Below are 19530 nucleotides of genomic sequence, written 5' to 3' on the forward strand. Positions count from 1 at the left end.
AACGGGTCCTCAACTCACCCAAATTCTCGTCGAGAATCGAGATCGCACTGCGAGATTTCGTCCAAGTCTGAGAGTCTTCGACTGAGAGAAGGAGAGGAGGAAGAAGAAGACGGAGGAAATGACGGTGTTTCACTTCTTCAACTGCGCCATCCTGACGTTCGGCCCTCACGCCGTCTACTACTCCGCCACGCCGCTGTACACCCGTCCTACTCTTCTTTTTTTCGTTCGGATCTTTTACGCTCTCACAAATCACACCCAATTCACTTCGTCTTCTTCCCCAAATCAAAACCCTAACTCGATTGTGCGATTTAATTGTGCAGATCGGAGTACGATACGCTCGGTACTTCCATCAAAGCAGCTTTGGTTTATCTCGGAACAGCTTTGGTGAAGGTTCGTTAGTATTAATTCGTGGTTAATTCAACTGATATGATTAGAAAAATCGCATTTTATGTAAAATTATAGTAATTTGATGTAATTTCAACAGAAATGGCTGCTAATGGTTTTTGTTTATTAAATCTGTGTTCTGCAGCTGGTTTGTTTGGCAACTTTTCTGAAGGTATCTGACAATGAGAGCTTCGATCCGTATCAGGTATTTTCTATATTTGTTTTAGTTGAAATGTATCTTTCCGAATAGAAATGTCAATTTTCGAGAAGTTCATGGTGGTTCCCATGTTTGTAGATGAAGTTTTATCGTAATTTGGCTAGTGTTGCATTTAAAGATTATAAATTTAGACTGAAATAAGCAAATTCTTAATGCTTTTTTTCGGGTTTCAGGAATTGTTGAAAGCTTTAATCGGTTTTATAGACGTTGCTGGACTTTACTATGCTTTGACTCAGCTGACCCACAGGAATATCTCTCAGAATCATAAATTTCAAGCTGTGGGACTTGGTGAGTAGCGCGTGGAAAACGAAAATGATAAGTTTTGATTCATTTTAGAACAATTTTGAAGCTTTTTTGTTCCCTATTTGCAGGATGGGCTTTTGCTGATTCTGTTCTTCATAGATTGGCACCGCTATGGGTGGGTGCTAGAGGACTAGAATTCACCTGGGATTACATTCTCCAAGGCCTTGAAGCAAATGCCAATCTGGTATTCAATTGTTTCGTTTCTTTGTTTCTTACATTGTAGTTTTCTTATCAAACAGGTCGGCCAGAATGCTCGTTGATAGGTTTGTGGATATAGAATGCTAAAATCCCCTTTGACTTTGGGAGCCTGAAAGTGACATAATGATTTCATGTTAGGCATACTTCAATTATACGTCCTATGTTAACAAACTTCATTAATATAACTTCAAATTTTTTTTCTTCTTTAATGGATTAAATTTGCCTATCTTTGTTAATCAGTTCCTGTTCACTCTCTTTATTCAGGTCTTGAGTATATCCCTTGCTGCATTTGGATCTTTGATGTGGCTTCGGAAAAACAAGCCTAAGATTATGATTCCTTTAATATACGTATGTGCAGGAGTTGTGGCAACCATGCCATCTATCACAAGGTCAGCTTCTTAACTTCTCTTAGTTCTACCACTGCTTGAAAAATTCTTTGCCTTTAACATCTACTCATCGTTATGGCACATTGATACTCTAGGTAACGTATTTCTTTCCCTTTCCCTTAAAAATAGTGATAACTCTATGTCCCACAAATTCTAAACCTACCTTTCTCTTTCGTTTTCAAATTCTGATTGGTAGGGCTGGTTCCGTTCATCAATTGTCAAGTGTAACAACTAGATTGCACTCTTTTTAAGTTTCTCTCCCTTGTCTAACTCACTTATCGTTTATGCAGCTATCTGAGGCGAGGCCTGTGTTGGCAATTTCCGGATGTGGTGGTGTTTGAACTAGGTACCTCTCTATTGATGGCCCTCATCAGTTGGCAGCTCTTCGCTTATTGTCAGAGACCCTCTACCCGAAACAACCAATCATAACCCCCCAACATATGACTACCAGTCAGAAAAGGTCTTCAGGATTAGAATATCTTCTGTTCTCTGTTTCTTCGAATGGTTACCCTTCGGTTTTATTATTTTAAATCATTGGTATGTAGAGATTATTCTTTTATCTAATTTTGATCGACAGACCTTTAATGATTTTGCAATCTAAGAGCATCAGCGTATTTGTTGCAACTTTATATCAGTTTCTACTGGTGTACTCACCCGGATTTTGGGTTGAAGATGGAGATAAACGTACTTTTATATCGCATATTTCCACTATAGCGAGTGTTGGAACACTGACATCTTACCATGAATTTTATGGATATAATTGTATTCTGCAGAGTCGTACGGTCTTTTCTATTTATGTGTTTACAAATTGGGATCTGATCCACAGATTGCTAGTTGCTGTGTGTCAATTTAGTCATAGGTGTGTCACCGTCTTGCTCGGGGTGCACGAAATCTGTTTGTTTTTTGGTTCCATTCAAAATATTTGGGTTTGACAGTGTCTGCAAAAGCATGGTCGTTGAGGTCTTCCGTCACGCAGTCGTTCGGCTGCAAAAATGCCTTCTTTTCGGAGAAGGACAACAATCCAATTGCAACCTCAAACCCTAAACAGGCTAGCAGATGTTGCCACCACTGCATTAAGAAGTAATGCAAATTTGCAGTTAATTGGCTTCAATTAGAGACATCTGGAGCTGTGAGTAGCGCATTGCCCCTGAAAATATGTAGTTGCATCACACCTCGCTTCACAAACTCAAAAACGATGGCGCCCCCAGGCGAAATCTCGTTTGTGCTAACACAAGCTAACCATCCCCGTGCCATCTGCACACGGTGAACTGCCCTGACATGAAGTTGAGCAGGCCCAGATCTCCCGGTCAGATCTTGAAGCGTTACAGTCTCTCCACTCGGAAACCCTGCAACGCTCTACATGCTTCAGAATCGTCTGCAACCAGGAAAATCGTCAATACCAATGGAAGAACAAAAACACAACGTACATTTTAGAACTGTTTCAGAAACAGAATCGTGTGAAGTACTGACCAAGATACCTCGATTAGATTTCTTCAACGTTTTCATGAAACATGTATTTCTCCGGTTTAAACAAGACGGATCCAGTTGATGTTTCTGCTAAATTAACACTTGCAGTTCTCTCTGTGCACACTTACAGACTTGTTCTCCTAGACGATTTTAAACCAATGGTATGTGATCAATTTTATTTATTTATTTATTTTTTGGTATTTTCTCCTCTATTGTTTGATTAAGATCGAATGATAGATGACCACAATTTTCTTGAACTTCAGGGTCAAAAAGAACGGGCCTCTTAGTTTAATGCCACGCTCTTTTTTCTTTGTCAACGTTCTTAGTGCCCTGCTTAGTTACAATTTTCTTGGTTAGTGTTGGGTACTTTGTTGGTTTAGTCTATTTTCTTCGGCCTGTATTAGTTTTCATGTCTTTCCTTTGGCATCTTATTTGTTGCAACCATTCAAATTGTCATATACTTTTGAACCAGTCTGAAGTCGATTATGCTTTAAGAGTAAATAAGCATTAATCAGGACCATCGATCTCATCTTTCAACCAACAATATCCCCCTCTGTCCTATCATTCATGTCGATTGCATCAAGAGTGCCGTACCAATCATATGAAAACTCTAAAGAGTGAAATCCGATTACCGTTACAAGTTTCTCCATGACACTGAGAATTAAAAGCAAAAACAATGCCTGAGAATGTAGTGACCCTAAACAAATGTATAGCATACACCATTACACCAGCAAATCAGTTACTCTCCATCCATACCAAAAACGCAGAAACCTTACTCTTTAATGCAGCATGCATTATACCAAACTGAATTCACCAAGGGGAAAACACATTAAAAGCGATGACAAACCACATGATTGTGTCCGGGGGGGAAAGGAAGAAGCGCCTACGCTCACAAAAGATGTTCAGTGAAGTTCTATTAACATTCATATTCATAACAGGAAAGGATGATTTAGGTTGAAGATGACAACACTTACCAATGTTTAGTTAGAAGTCGCCATGACATGAAGAATACGATCAGAGAAAAACAAAACGCAAATAGGAAAGCTCACCACAGAACACGTACAAGGGATGGTTGAGCTGGATCATGTGTCAGAAAGAAGGTACATTTCCGGTAGATTACACAATCGCTATACTACATTAGATGTTCCTTGTCCGCCTCAAATCCCTTTTTACCAACACCGGAAATGTGCACTTGCATTTCATCCTTACCAACAAGCTCAAAAATGCAAACATCTCCAATGTTAATGTCATTTCCGCGTACAAATGCCATCCACCCTCCACAAAAAGTATGCACCACACGCCCTTTCGAGTCTGGGACAGAGTTCACAGTCCAACATTCCCCTTTTGAATTTCGAAGCACAATCTCTGTTTTATAGTTGGGGAGGTATTCTGTGGAAAACTGGTATGGGATTTTCTGCAAAAGAATAACCAGTCTATAAGTATGAACCATCCAAAAGCAATCTTCAAAAGAACAATATAAAAATGTGTGCGTGAATTGACAAGGCTTACCAATGTATATGATCCACTGATGTTGAACTTCTTCATGATTTTCACAAAATTCGGGAAACAAGAAGTGAAAGATTGAGCTATTCTTTCTTCATCAAGTGTTAACTTGATTCTCAAACCACTTGATTTTGAATCTAGTTCATCTTCAACAACTTTTTTCCTGCGATTAACTGTCTCCATTTTATGGTTCATAAACCAATTTAAGTTAGAAAAATGAAAGTGCCCTTGACATCAATCACTTTAAGCAATATTATTATCATGTGTTTCTTAAACACGTCGAAAATCTAATTACATTAGCCTAAGTTTATAGATACAAGTATAGCATATTAGTCTAGATGAACTTCATGCCATTTCAATAAAAAACATGGATAGCACACATGGCCCCATCTTTGCAAGAAATTGATTGCTTACCCAACTTTTTACTAGCAACTTTTGACTGAGCAAGTGCAGCTTTAGTAAGAGATCTTGATGTGCTGCCATATTTCCTTGTGTCATTAATGAAAGCAGCATCTTGATCCTTCTTTGATGATAGTTTATCAGCTATCTCTCTTATACTCTTTGAAAGGACTTTGGGAGAGTTCCCTTTCATTTTCTTTGACAAGCCTTTGATAGTTTTATGCGTAGTGACAGCTAGCCCCGGACTTAACCAACTAGATGTTTCTCCCTTTTGAATGTGGACACGGAATTCACACTCACGCACAAGTTCAAAAGTGCAGATATCTCCCAGCTGTATGTCATTATAACGAACAAACGCCATCCATCCTCCACAAAGAGTGTGACTAGTATGCACTCTATTACTTGGCACAGAATTGACGGTCCAACTTTCTCCTTTCCAATTTTGAAGGACAATCTTTACTTTGCAGTTTGGTAAATGTGCCACTGAAAATTTATATGGGATATTCTGCAAAACATAAATCAGTCAGTAAAAAATCACTCATACACACCCACAACCACATGCGTGAACACACTCAAAAGTTCATTCACGAAAAAGAGGCAAAAATCTTTAACACTGATAAATCTATCAGTTGAATCCCATATAGACTTCCATGTGAAAAAGAAAAAGCAGAATACCGTGGACATTGTCCAAACCCCAAACCTGAACGACAAAATGAGGAACCACGTGCACAACCTCTGGGTGATTGTGGTTAATTCCATCGGGAAACAGTAACATTAAAGCAAGATTCTGCACAGTTTGAGGAATTGTGGACAAAGAATTGATGCCAAATTGGAATCAATACTATATTTTTTGGATGCATAAGAGCAGATAATTAAAATGGGACAGTGTCTCAAAAGGGTGATTTGATGCAACACGTATACGTTACAATAAACAAAACATCCCTCATAAGAAGAAAAAGATACAACAACAGAGCCAGAGGGAAGAACCCACCAGAGTATATGAACCACTGATGTTGAAACTTTTTATGATTCTCACGAAATAAGGGTTAGAGGAGCTAAATGATGGTGCTACTTCATGAGCTGATGACATCTGCATACAAACTCTACCATTAACATTTAATCCATCTCCTTTTCCACACATATTTTGGATCGATGCCTTTGCTTTATACGAAACAACATCCAAACCTGCAAGCAATAATAAAAATATCACCAATGCAACTCTATGTATTCAGTTTTGTTTGCACAGACGTAGTTAAACTCATTATTTCAGTGTTGACATTCTAGTGCTTAGTGCACGTGAACTTCATTTTTATGCCTAGTATTTTATTACATGAAAACTTGGGCTCGTTCCGTCCTTTCACTCCAAAACAGTTAAATTATCTGTAATACAAACAACTTGCTATAAGAGGGAAAAGGAGAGAAAGAGAAAGGGGCAGGCTCTGCAGAATTATCTGGTGACCAGAAAGTTGCCTTTGTGTGGAAAGAGCCAACAGATCAGTTGGTTTTCTTACCAGGATTCTCATGTGGATTTTTTTCTGTGGAACAAGTTTCTTCTTTTCGACCCTCACTAATGCATTCTGACCGGAATTGAGACGAACTGTTTCTAATCTTCTTCACCGCACCATCAACCAGCTTATTGCCAGATGATGCGACCTCCTCCCTTCCCCTTTTTCGTCCCATATACATATACTTCTCAAAGTTCCTGGAGTCTTGGCCGTATCCAAAACGAAATGCAGCCTCTTTCTCACATGCACTTTGATCAAAAATTAGCACGGTGAAACGCAAATCACCATCGTATCTGAAAATCAAGAAGTCCCCGCATTCCACATAATGGTCTCTCACAAATGCCGGCCACCCATGATGCAAGAACAAACCACCATTCTGTTCAATCAATTCAACACTCCATGCACTGCCGCTAGGGCCGAACAACGCAACTAACCCAGATGTTTTGCCTTCCATGTGTCTCATGAATCTTTCTGGGATTTTCTGTAGCATGACATTGCATCACCATCCAAAAATTCAATAAACACCGAGATTAACCCACCAATATTTTAACTTGGCTAAACTCTGAAGATACAAAAATGATAACTTTTTACAATTTGAGTCTCTCTAGTAACAGAGTAAGAGTTTTGCTAACAGAGTAAGATTTTTGCAGGATTACTAATTCCAATATGGAATAAACAATTTAACTGTTTACAACTTTAATGCACTAACCCTAATTCCCAAATCCAAAGACACTCACTTTAACATTAATCAGCAAATGTTACACACTAACCCTAATTCCCAACAACCCAGAAGAAAATAAAATTACCCAAACAGATAAAATAATGGAGAATCTGAAGAGGGAAGAACAAAATTACCAGTCTTTCAGAGCTCAAATCAGCAGAATAAAACGCAAAAAAATGAGGGCTCCTCACATTCCGAGCTTCCTCTGCCATTGAAATTAGCTCTGCAAGTTTCGAACTCTAGAATGAAACCAGAATCTCAGTGAAATTTTCCGAGCAACCAAATAGGTCCTAACATTTTCCCTTGGAATTAAAATTAATGAAGCAAAAAGGAACAAAATTCAAGATGCTATTTGTGCTCGTATAAAATTACTGGGTTTTTTTTTTTTTTTTTCAATTTTTTTGTTTTTTCTATTCTGGGGAAATTAGATAGACGAAATTAAAGCCAGTAGAGCTCGTTGGAGGACGTGCAGCTTGGTTTCACGCCCCTTGATGGCGCGTGACTTTGCGAAGTCTCTGACTGACAATGCCACGTGCAATGGGTGTCAGAAAATCTGGTGCGCACGAGTGATATACTTAATTTTGCAATCGAGAATTGATCGAATGGAGTGGCGCCACGTCACCTGGGTGGTAATTTGGATCCGTTTAGAGCAAGTCCACCAGGGACTTGTAGGCCGGCACCCAGCACCATTTTTGGTCCAGCACCCAACTAATCCCCTCCAGCCCATGTGGATAGGACGGCACCCAGCTCAAGCTGGTTTCCAGGCCAACCCAAAATTGACAAACCCATAGGACGACTTGCTTGACGTCATGCTGACGTCAGCATAACGTCGCAGGCCAGTTTAAATTTTTTTTGCGCCAAGCGCATGCGAAACACGTACACATAGACGCGCGTCCCGACAATAAAACGTGGGGGTGACCCGCCAGCGCAGGTGCACTTAGGGATCTGATGGGGGAGGCCACGTGTTTGTTTATGGGCCGTTGGATTTCCAACGGCTAGTTTTCTAGACCGTTGGATTTCCAATGGTCAAAAAATTTTGAATTTGACATCCAACAGCTAGTGACGTGGTTTGATCTATACCGTCCGATCCAGAGATCAACGTGTTGGAAATGTGCCCTAAAACCAATCATATGATGATACTTTATGGACATTTCACATGTTAAACTAATCTAGTTTAATATTAAGGGCAAAGATTATTGTTTGAGCCGTCTCATATAAATGTTATATGCTTAAACGATAAGTCCAAGGAATATGTGATTGGAAGAATGCGATCTAAAGAAGTTAGATTCATGAGACCATTCTTTCGTTGACACATCCTAAACGTTCCTGATCATAGGATTGTCAATTGGGCATTGACAGTCCGTTAAGATCAGTACGTGCTATGTCTTCTCTCAGGGAGAGTGACTAGTCTCGAGTCATTGGTGTGTGTGACATCAAGACAAGCATGTAGGTGCTCAATAGAGAATGAGTTCACTGAACACGATCAACGAAGAGTTCTCATATTCATGTCACATGAGAACTCATGGTTGGGATAATGCAAATTAGTCTTTTGACCTGAGGCATCACAGTTGTCTTGTGGTTAGGTCCTTAATCTTTGATTATGTCAAAGTCACTCCATCAGGAGGGTGTCCACGGCATCGTTGGGGTTAAGCCACTTAGCCATGGAGGCAAGTGAATGCGCAACAAGGGATCTCTAACCTTCAAACTGTTTGAGGGAGAATACTCTATGATATGATTTAGAATCTCTGGCCAGAGTATGAATGAGATGTTGGAATGTGTTCCAAATCACATTCAAGGTAATCATATAAGCACAAGACTCACATTGGATAGTAGACATGAATAAACTATCAAACCAAACAATGTGGTCAAGAATATTGTATTAGAGAAAGACCGTATTGCATTTGTAATCCTAAAACTGAATAGGTTCTCCACCTCTTCTGATTAGCTTGGGTAACCATGACATGCTGCTAGGCGTCAACCATGGTTTGTGGAAGCCCTAAAAGTGTATTATCACTAACGGGAGAATTGAAAGTAAGTTCCAATTCACAATCGATTTGAAAGAGTTTGAATCGCCCACTGCCTCGCTAAAAGGAACCTAATGGATCGTACACCGTGTAAGGTAAAGATTGAAGATTCAACGGAGATGAGTAAGAATAATTAAATGGTTTAATTATTTATGGCAAGGATTAATTAATATGTTAATTAATCAAACGAATAAGTTCGTTAAAGACCTCGGGATAGTTTTGGACCTTAAGGCCCAATGAGCTTCGAACGTCAAGTCCATTGACTTAAGTTGTATGACAACTTAATGAATAATGATTCACAAAGGCCCAAATAGCCCAATAAATCCCCTTAAATTCGGCCATTTAGAGGAGGGTAGTAAACTTGGCTTAATTGCAAGTTTGCCACTCCATTGTGAGGTGGTATAAAGACATCTTTATAGCCATTTCATCCTTAGGGTTTTCTAAGGAGTAAAGATGAGAACAAACTCTCATTTCTCTCTAGAAATGGCCGGCCACCTTGAGGAAAAACGTCTAGCAATCTTACTTCCTCAAGGTCACTCATTTCTTCTCCAATCTTACCTTGGTGTGGAGACTTAGAGGTTCTCAATTTTGGGAACTTGGAGAAACCTTTTCATCCATCCAAATCCATGGATCTAAGATGCAAGGAATGAAGGCCCTCTCTTTGGGTGATTAGCCTTTGCTTATGCAAAGAGGAATCTACAAAGGTATTGATTTCTCAACTCACTTTGTTTTGAGTTGAGTCTTGGTTCACCTACTTACTAGGCTTTGAAGTTCATGGGTTAAGTTTTGTTTTTGAGTGCATATAAACATGATTCCGCTTTTTAATTGTTAATTGCATGTTGTTGATGTTGCTCAAATGAACTTGTTTTTCACAAATCTTCCTTCAAGTGGTATCAAGAGCCTAAGTCTAGTAGTTGGTGAATCCTTTTGGGTTTTGTAGTTCATAGTTTGTGATTTGAATGTTGTAATTGTTACAAGCTTTATTCTTGCTTCTTTGAATGTAAATTTTGTTAGAAAATTTGCCATCTCAAATGTTGTAGATGTAGTTCATATGAGCATGAATTTTGGAGCTAAATTTTGGTGCCATGTTTTTTGGGGAAATTCGGCCAAATCCAAAGGGTGGATTTTTGGGTTCTTGTTTGACTTGTGAAAAGTGTTTTAAAGTGACTTTTGGAACCCCTATGTACCCTAGTATGGTTGTATGTTATTTCCCTAAAGTTTGAGTGGTTTTGGTATGTTTTTGGGTGAAGAATGTTCATGGAGCTCTTATGGGTTTTCATGGATGTTCTTCATTGTTCTTGATATGTTCTTGCCAAGAACAAAAGGTTTGGTGTTTTGATTCAAAGTTTTGATTTATTTCATAAAGTTTTTGTTTTGAAATATTTCTTATGTTTAAATATATTAGATATTTATTTTGAAAAATTAAAGAAATTTTAGTGGGTAGGTGTGTAATGATTTATTCCATTTCACCCACCCCACTTACAAAAACTTTGAAATTGTTTTTATTACTTTGCTTCAAAACTGGCCACCCTACTCAATTAGGGTCCTTGTGGGGCTTTTATGCAATTACATAAAGTTTTGATACTTTTGTGTATTTGTACTTTGACCCAAAAGTTTACGTTTTCACGTAAAGGTCCAAAATCACTAAAAGGACAAATTGTTTTGCTCCTTTAATGAAGTTTTAGCTTTTGTGGAAATTTTGGGTTCTAGTTGTAATTACATGAAGTAGTGGACTTTTGTGTTTTTACAAAGTGACCCCAAAAGTTTAAGTTTTGCAAAATGGCCCAAAAGTTGAGGTCATAGCATTTTGGCCCAAATTAGGTAGAGAACAAAATTGTTTTGTCTCTTTAAATGAGAATTGGATTTTCATTTCATTTAGCTCCATTTAAATCAATTCTATGGATACAAAAACCAAATGAAAATGTTGCATTCAAGTTTAATTAGTTAAAGCGTTAATTAATTAAAGAAAGGGTGATTATGAACCTTAGCCTACGATAATTGAGCTATGTGAATGGCCGTTTCAAATTTGTTTGAACCATGGGAATGTGTAGATTAAATTTTGGTTGTAATTTGATATGATCAATTGTTGTAAAAGAGCATAAGCTCTTCTTTACTTTAAAGTAATTTGATTTGATCAATTGTTGTAAAAGAGCATAAGCTCTTATTTACTTTGAAGTACTCCTTTCTTGTTTTATTCGATATGCATGAAATTGGAGTAGTTGGGTCCAACGCCCAATAAGACAACACGCCTTAATGTGATTAAACGCGTAACTAAAATCAATCACCATCCCTAGACCGAGATTCAACACAAGGCTCGTGTTGGATCTAATCAAAGGTTCATAGTCATCCTAAGGCCCTAAGGCAACTATATAGTCCATCAATGAATGCAAATCTTATGTTAGTAGTACCATATAGTCTCGCTTTAAAAACCGTTTTAAAAGCATAGTGGGAGTATTATATACTACTAAATCAATCATATGGACCAATAGTTGTAATAGGACCAAAATGTTTTAATTGGATTAAAATGTATGTTTATATGTGATGAGACCTAAAAACCCTCAACCAAATCAATATTAAGTTGATAAGCGAGAGATGCTTTGAATATCTCTTCGTGGCCTTCCACCGTGGTGGGCTCCAATCGTTTGTGACTTGTACACCGGCTTCACCCTATCATGGGGGAGTACAAAGTGCATGCTTACACTCAGGAGGAGTCCATAAACATATGATGAGGTAAGTGTAGGCAACGAGGATGGCCAATATCATATCATTGTGAGGCTATTCTTGAACCCCTTCATGAACTAAGCATGGTGGGAATAACTTAACTAAGTGCAATGGCGCCGATATCATATCATTGTGAGGCAACATTCTCTAGAGGCCAAATAAGATGGGTACTTGCAAGAGATGCAAATGAGTAAGCGTACTCTCTCATTATTATTAATGCTAGCCGATATCGTATCATCGTGAGGTGGGCTTGGTAATAGTGAGCCTCCCATACCCTACTAAGAGTTTCCTCCAAAACTCTCGAATTCCGATGAGGGATATGGAATTTGCTAAAAATAGTGGGTGGTGCTATTTTGATTTAAAGACCTGGATCAAATAGCTTAAAATCAATCAATTTATATTCGTTATGTATTTGTTTACCAATATATTTGCAAACGCTATCCAAAACTTGACAAAGAAAAACCGAACGCTTTAGTTTCCGAACTTGGTACCACAATCCCATAGATTGTCTTGAATGGATTGTAAAAGTACCTAAGTAGTCTCATCCTCACAATCTTCCTATTGATAATGTATCAATGGAAGAACATGTTAGATAAGTCTACCATGAAGAGGACAATGCAAACTCTAGTGCTTGTCTCTTTGTTACACGAACAAGGAACTTGAGAAGTAAGCACAAGGGCATGGACACTTTATGTGCCATGATTCTTCACTTACAAATTGTTGTATGAAGAAATGAGAGTTGCCTTGAACAACTCTTGAAAGTTTGTTATTATGTTTAGAACATAATGGTTGGTTGACAAAAATAGTCCATTTATATGGACTTATGATGATTTTGAATCATTGAGTGTTGAAGTGTTAAACCACTTAACGAGACGGAAACTAGGCAAGGACTTCACCTTTGTGTCCCTATCCTAATGGTTCACTAAGTTTATTGTAAACTATATAGTGAACAATAACCGCACGCTCTCCAAATCGTTTGATGTGTATAACACATTTGAAATAAGTTTCAAGAGAGATAGTGGGAGTTTAGGGACCATGACTATTGTAGTCAAAAGGGAAGTCAAATGAAGAAGGCAAAATAACTCCAAGGGAACAAACTTTCTTTATGAAAGGATGGACATTGGAAGGGGTATTTGCAAGAAATGTCTTGCAAGTGTCAAGAACACACCTTTCGAAGGTGTTGTAAAATGTTCTTGAATAATTCAAAACAGTTGGTTCTTCTACTTGAATACATGATTCTATATTAGCAACTATGTTTTACAATTGTTGTAAAAGTGTGCTAATAAAAAGTAGAAGATTAATGAGAGAAGAGAAAGTACTTCACATTCGGAAAGTGAATAAAATATAGATCTCTGCGAAAGCGGATTGTACTTACTTCCTCATATGAACTACCAAAGAAATTGAAAAATACTAAAGATTGTCTTTACATTCCAATTTTAAGGAACTTAAATCCGTCACTATAGTAGAGATGGATAAATGTTTTGTTTGACAAAACATTGTTCTTTATTAATCAATAATTAGATTATTGTAATTTAATTGGTTGTCTCTATAGTAGAGATGATGTGGTAGTTTAACTGTTTAGAATACGATGATGCTTAAAACCCAAAAGGTTGCAAGGTAGTGACTAATCCCAACTGAGTTGTGATACCTCTAAAACATAAGTTACGAGTTGGTCATAGATGGATGCTTTGGATCGTTAGATCCGGATCCAATACCTTCTTGTTAAAATTGTATAGAGGCGAAATGTTCGAATCTTTATTCTTTTCGAAAGAAGAAAGAATCACAAAGTTGTTGAGGTTAATTCACTTAGATATTAGTGGCACTTGTCCACAACATAATACTACTCATGCTGTATGACATTCACCGAAGATCACTCTCGGTTGGACTATAGTTTATTTTGAATAAACACAAGTCCGAATACTTTGCAAAAGGTTTCAAAGAATTCAAGAAATGTAAGTAGATGAGTAAGACGTCTAAAGAATTTACCTCCTTAGATTTGATCCAAGGAAAAGTAACACTTTAGATGAGTTTCCTTGAAAGATATCAAGGAAAATAGCATCATAAGATAATGTATTTCTCCATTAGGAGAAGAACGAACTTGAATAAGATTTAGTTCGTTGGATGTTATCTATTACCCATATATAGGATATATATACTTCTAAAACAATATGATTGTCAATTAGAAGATCTTCCAAAATTTTCATAACTCCATAAAATGTAGTTGGAAAGAAAGACAAATCTTAAACATGTTAAGATTTGGGGTTGTGTGCTAATAAGCAATATTTGTTTGATATGATCAACAAATATAACAACCTAGTTCCTACACCACAAGCTCCAAGGTAGTCGAGAAGGATTTATAAATCGTCTCAGTTGAATGGTTTGAACTTTATGACTATGTCATAGAGTTACACCTCTTAATTCGAAAGAAATAAGAATGAAAATCCTTATGACTACACTTAGTGGGAGCTACAAGCATCTTATGAGAAAAAGGATCAAATCGTTTGATTTCTCATAAAGATGTAAATGAATCTTTTGTTTACTAGGTTTACAAAAGATTAGTGGGAGTTAATCATATTCCTAAATTTGAATATATATATATATACATGATATATATTAATTTTGAAAATGAAAGGAATTCTTCATCGTTAAAGTTATGACTTTAAACATTTTGTAATGATAGAATGTATATGGGAGACATAGTCTACATACATGGGATGGAAATCTATAATGATAGATTTCAAGATATAATTGGATTATATCAATCCCTAAAATAGACAAGAGATGCTAGGAAGTTTCTCATATGATGATAAACTTCAATTAGAATGACAATTCTAGTGAGACTAGGAAGTTGTTCTTCTCAAAGGGAATGTACCCTTTGACTCCCAAAGAAATAAATAGAATCCTTTATGCATACGCAGAAAGGTGATTTATGTATTTCATATTGTATGAAAACATTGATATAAGTTGTACCTAGAACGGTACAAGATGATATCAGTGCAAGCCCAGGATCAGAACCATGGCAATTGTCAAGTGAATCCTTAGGTATTTAAGAAATACTAAGGATGGATTCCTCAAGAATGAGGAAGAATTAGAGTAACGTAATGGAAGCGTAAATGTATTAGATTATGAATCTAATCCATCATAGAATATCTCTTCATTATGAATGAAGTGATAATGAGATATCTCTTTATTATGACTAAAGAGATATTTGGGTGGAAACGTTAAAAGTAATGACTTTAATGTGTTCCATCATGTATGCAAAATATATTGCCATATAGAAGCTTACAACATTGTTGTTTGGATGGGAAAGTTCATTTATGAACTCTCCATTCGGTTCCAACCAGAAAGTGTATGACACTAATGGGGCGATAGCTCAAGCCAGGGAATCAAGGTCTCATCAAGTTCCGAACTCAAATGAGAGACTGAACCACATGATTGAGAATCATGTATAATGGTGACGTCGTTATTCTCAAGGTTGCTTCTATGGATAACATATAGATATCCATTGTCTAGGCCTACTACTCAGCCATTTATGAAATGACTACAGAAGAGGTATCATCACTGATGACTAAGCTGATTGGCTCTAGTGCAAGTGGGAGATTGTTGGAAATGTGCCCTAAAACCAATCATATGATGATACTTTATGGACATTTCACATGTTAAACTAATCTAGTTTAATATTAAGGGCAAAGATTATTGTTTGAGCCGTCTCATATAAATGTTATATGCTTAAACGATAAGTCCAAGGAATATGTGATTGGAAGAATGCGATCTAAAGAAGTTAGATTCATGAGACCATTCTTTCGTTGACACATCCTAAACGTTCCTGATCATAGGATTGTCAATTGGGCATTGACAGTCCGTTAAGATCAGTACGTGCTATGTCTTCTCTCAGGGAGAGTGACTAGTCTCGAGTCATTGGTGTGTGTGACATCAAGACAAGCATGTAGGTGCTCAATAGAGAATGAGTTCACTGAACACGATCAACGAAGAGTTCTCATATTCATGTCACATGAGAACTCATGGTTGGGATAATGCAAATTAGTCTTTTGACCTGAGGCATCACAGTTGTCTTGTGGTTAGGTCCTTAATCTTTGATTATGTCAAAGTCACTCCATCAGGAGGGTGTCCACGGCATCGTTGGGGTTAAGCCACTTAGCCATGGAGGCAAGTGAATGCGCAACAAGGGATCTCTAACCTTCAAACTGTTTGAGGGAGAATACTCTATGATATGATTTAGAATCTCTGGCCAGAGTATGAATGAGATGTTGGAATGTGTTCCAAATCACATTCAAGGTAATCATATAAGCACAAGACTCACATTGGATAGTAGACATGAATAAACTATCAAACCAAACAATGTGGTCAAGAATATTGTATTAGAGAAAGACCGTATTGCATTTGTAATCCTAAAACTGAATAGGTTCTCCACCTCTTCTGATTAGCTTGGGTAACCATGACATGCTGCTAGGCGTCAACCATGGTTTGTGGAAGCCCTAAAAGTGTATTATCACTAACGGGAGAATTGAAAGTAAGTTCCAATTCACAATCGATTTGAAAGAGTTTGAATCGCCCACTGCCTCGCTAAAAGGAACCTAATGGATCGTACACCGTGTAAGGTAAAGATTGAAGATTCAACGGAGATGAGTAAGAATAATTAAATGGTTTAATTATTTATGGCAAGGATTAATTAATATGTTAATTAATCAAACGAATAAGTTCGTTAAAGACCTCGGGATAGTTTTGGACCTTAAGGCCCAATGAGCTTCGAACGTCAAGTCCATTGACTTAAGTTGTATGACAACTTAATGAATAATGATTCACAAAGGCCCAAATAGCCCAATAAATCCCCTTAAATTCGGCCATTTAGAGGAGGGTAGTAAACTTGGCTTAATTGCAAGTTTGCCACTCCATTGTGAGGTGGTATAAAGACATCTTTATAGCCATTTCATCCTTAGGGTTTTCTAAGGAGTAAAGATGAGAACAAACTCTCATTTCTCTCTAGAAATGGCCGGCCACCTTGAGGAAAAACGTCTAGCAATCTTACTTCCTCAAGGTCACTCATTTCTTCTCCAATCTTACCTTGGTGTGGAGACTTAGAGGTTCTCAATTTTGGGAACTTGGAGAAACCTTTTCATCCATCCAAATCCATGGATCTAAGATGCAAGGAATGAAGGCCCTCTCTTTGGGTGATTAGCCTTTGCTTATGCAAAGAGGAATCTACAAAGGTATTGATTTCTCAACTCACTTTGTTTTGAGTTGAGTCTTGGTTCACCTACTTACTAGGCTTTGAAGTTCATGGGTTAAGTTTTGTTTTTGAGTGCATATAAACATGATTCCGCTTTTTAATTGTTAATTGCATGTTGTTGATGTTGCTCAAATGAACTTGTTTTTCACAAATCTTCCTTCACAACGGTGCATGTTTTTCCCCCAAATTTTTTTTTAAAAAATGCACAACGGTCAGAATTATGACCGTTGGCCACTTGTCAACGTACAGGCTGTCAGATTTGAATCTTTTTCAAATCCAACGGTCCAGATTAATTAAGTAAGTTAAATTTATAAAAAATTATTAAAAATTACAGAAATTTTTTTTTTTTCTATAAATATCTAACCCTCATCTTTCACCTTACACCACATTTCAATATTTTCAACACTTTCTATCAAAGCTTTCATATAATTTTTGAGAGAAAAAAATGACTACGTGGAAGCTCAGCGAAAATGTTACGTTGTGTGAATACTAGGTTCACACTACTCATGATCCAATTACGGGTAATGAGATAGATAAGCGAGAAATGTGGAGTAAAATTATGAAGGTGTTTTGCAATGTACATGGAAAAGATGCCAAAAGTAGTCAAGGTCTTCAAGGTCGTTGGAAAAAACTCAACCTATCATTTACTTGTTGGAAAAACATCATCTCTCATACTTCTGGTAATCTGCGTAGTGGGACAAGTTTGACGGATCAGGTGACAATAGTTTTATTTATTTATATGCATTCCACCCACATCAATATTTTAATTTATTTATTTGTGTTACACCCGCATTTTATAATACTATCTTATCCCACATTTATAGACACTACAAGCACAAACATTCTACAATTCGAAGAACCATAACAAATCATTTAGCAAGTGGGAATGTTGGCAAATTGTCAAAGATTGCCCCAGATACATAATTGTGGCAACCGGTCCATAAGTTGTCATGCACGACATGGGTCTACACAGTTTGCCAAAGGCAAACACAGCTGAACAAGAAGTCGAGACATTGGAAAAGACGGAAGGGACACCTGAAGAAGTGCTAGAAACCCAACCAACTCGTTAGTCCCTTAGGCCTCAAGGTAAAAAGGCATCAAAGAAAAAAGGTAGTTCTTTCAAAAATGACTACACTAAATATATGGAAAAACTTGCTTGCCAAGGTGAATTGAACATGGCGCAGGAAGCGGCTAGAGATGAGGAAAAAATTGTGACCATGGCAACAATATTAGTAGCTACTGAGAGACGTGATGCGGCGACTGAGAGACAAAGAGAAATACTTAATCTAGATAACGAGATGATTAGAGAATCACTTAATCGAGAAAATGAGATGCTTAGAGAAGAAATGATGGCTCAAGCAGATCGTGACACTATGAACAAGCCTCTAGTAGGACTGTCTCCGAATTCAAAATATTTTTGGACTTCGGAAAAAAAAGACGTGGTGCGAAGGATGTGTGCAAGAGATGCGGAAACAAGTGGATGGGGTTCTAGCTACACAGATCCTAGCAACGAAGATCATAGCACCACATATCCTAACTCCACAGACTTTGTTTAATTTCGTCTTTATTTGTAGTACTTTATTTAATTTCGTCTTAATTCTTAGTACTTTATGTAATTTCGTCTTTATTTTTAGTACTTTATGTAATTTCTTATTCATTTTTATTAATAGATGTAATTTGTTTTTTATTATTAGTATTTTGTGTAATTTCTTTATTATTTTATAAATAAAAAAATAGTAATATTTTAAATAGGCTAGGTGTCAGCGCATTTTGTAGGGATGGAGATGCATTTTGCCTATTACTATTCACTAAGTAGATTAAATGGGTTGGGTGCTGACATATTTTTTTTAAGGATGGAGTTGCTCTTAGCGTCAATTAACCGGGTAATTAGGATTGATATCAAATAGCAAGAGGAAGTAATGCTTTCTTAGCACTTAAGAGTGTTTTTGAATTAAATTTTTTTTTTTTTTAAATGCTTTCAGTTGTTTTAAAAGGTTTTTTAACAAGTGCTTAATGAGTACTTAAATATAGAATTTCAAAGGGAGCATAGAGAAGATTTAGTCATCAAATTACACAGCATGAGTTTAATCTTCACATATTTGACGAGAAATACTCATCAAATATGTCGGGAAACCAAAAACTTCAGAACCAACGGCTGATTAGGATCTGTGGCGGGTTATCTTGACGTCCATGAACGCTGTTGAAATTGACCTGGACATCCGTTTGAGCTTGAATAAGCAGACATCACCATCCTTGAGATTGTTGGATTCACAGAACTTATACCATCCCTTTGTTTTTATGGCCAGACGATTATCAATAGCCTTCGTTCTGGTTCCCCAATGACTTAGGCTCACCGGCCACAATCTTCCGTACGGAGGCCGTTTTCTCTTGCAAACGGTGCAGGAATAGCATGTCATAAGCACTCGCCAGATTGAGAAAGAATCCGGAAAGAAA

General features: G+C 37.2%; 2 protein-coding genes across 2 annotated transcripts; one reads left to right on the plus strand and one right to left on the minus strand.

Moving 5' to 3' along the window:
• On the plus strand, positions 1-2181 carry LOC137708444 (uncharacterized). The gene is made up of 7 exons (XM_068447529.1): positions 1-195; positions 321-390; positions 530-589; positions 775-889; positions 973-1088; positions 1367-1491; positions 1779-2181. The coding sequence occupies exons 1-7, from the start codon at positions 119-121 to the stop codon at positions 1915-1917; spliced, it is 702 nt and encodes a 233-aa protein (XP_068303630.1). The 5' UTR covers positions 1-118; the 3' UTR covers positions 1918-2181.
• Positions 2182-3154: 973 nt separating this feature from the next.
• LOC137708435 (B3 domain-containing protein Os01g0723500-like) lies at positions 3155-7488 on the minus strand. The gene is made up of 6 exons (XM_068447518.1): positions 7218-7488; positions 6369-6843; positions 5849-6042; positions 4873-5362; positions 4465-4631; positions 3155-4369 (listed from the first exon to the last, which is right to left on the minus strand). The coding sequence occupies exons 1-6, from the start codon at positions 7293-7295 to the stop codon at positions 4088-4090; spliced, it is 1686 nt and encodes a 561-aa protein (XP_068303619.1). The 5' UTR covers positions 7296-7488; the 3' UTR covers positions 3155-4087.
• Positions 7489-19530: the final 12042 nt, after the last annotated feature.

This window comes from Pyrus communis, chromosome 1 (genome assembly GCF_963583255.1).
Source record: "Pyrus communis chromosome 1, drPyrComm1.1, whole genome shotgun sequence".
Taxonomy (NCBI): Eukaryota; Viridiplantae; Streptophyta; class Magnoliopsida; order Rosales; family Rosaceae; genus Pyrus; species Pyrus communis.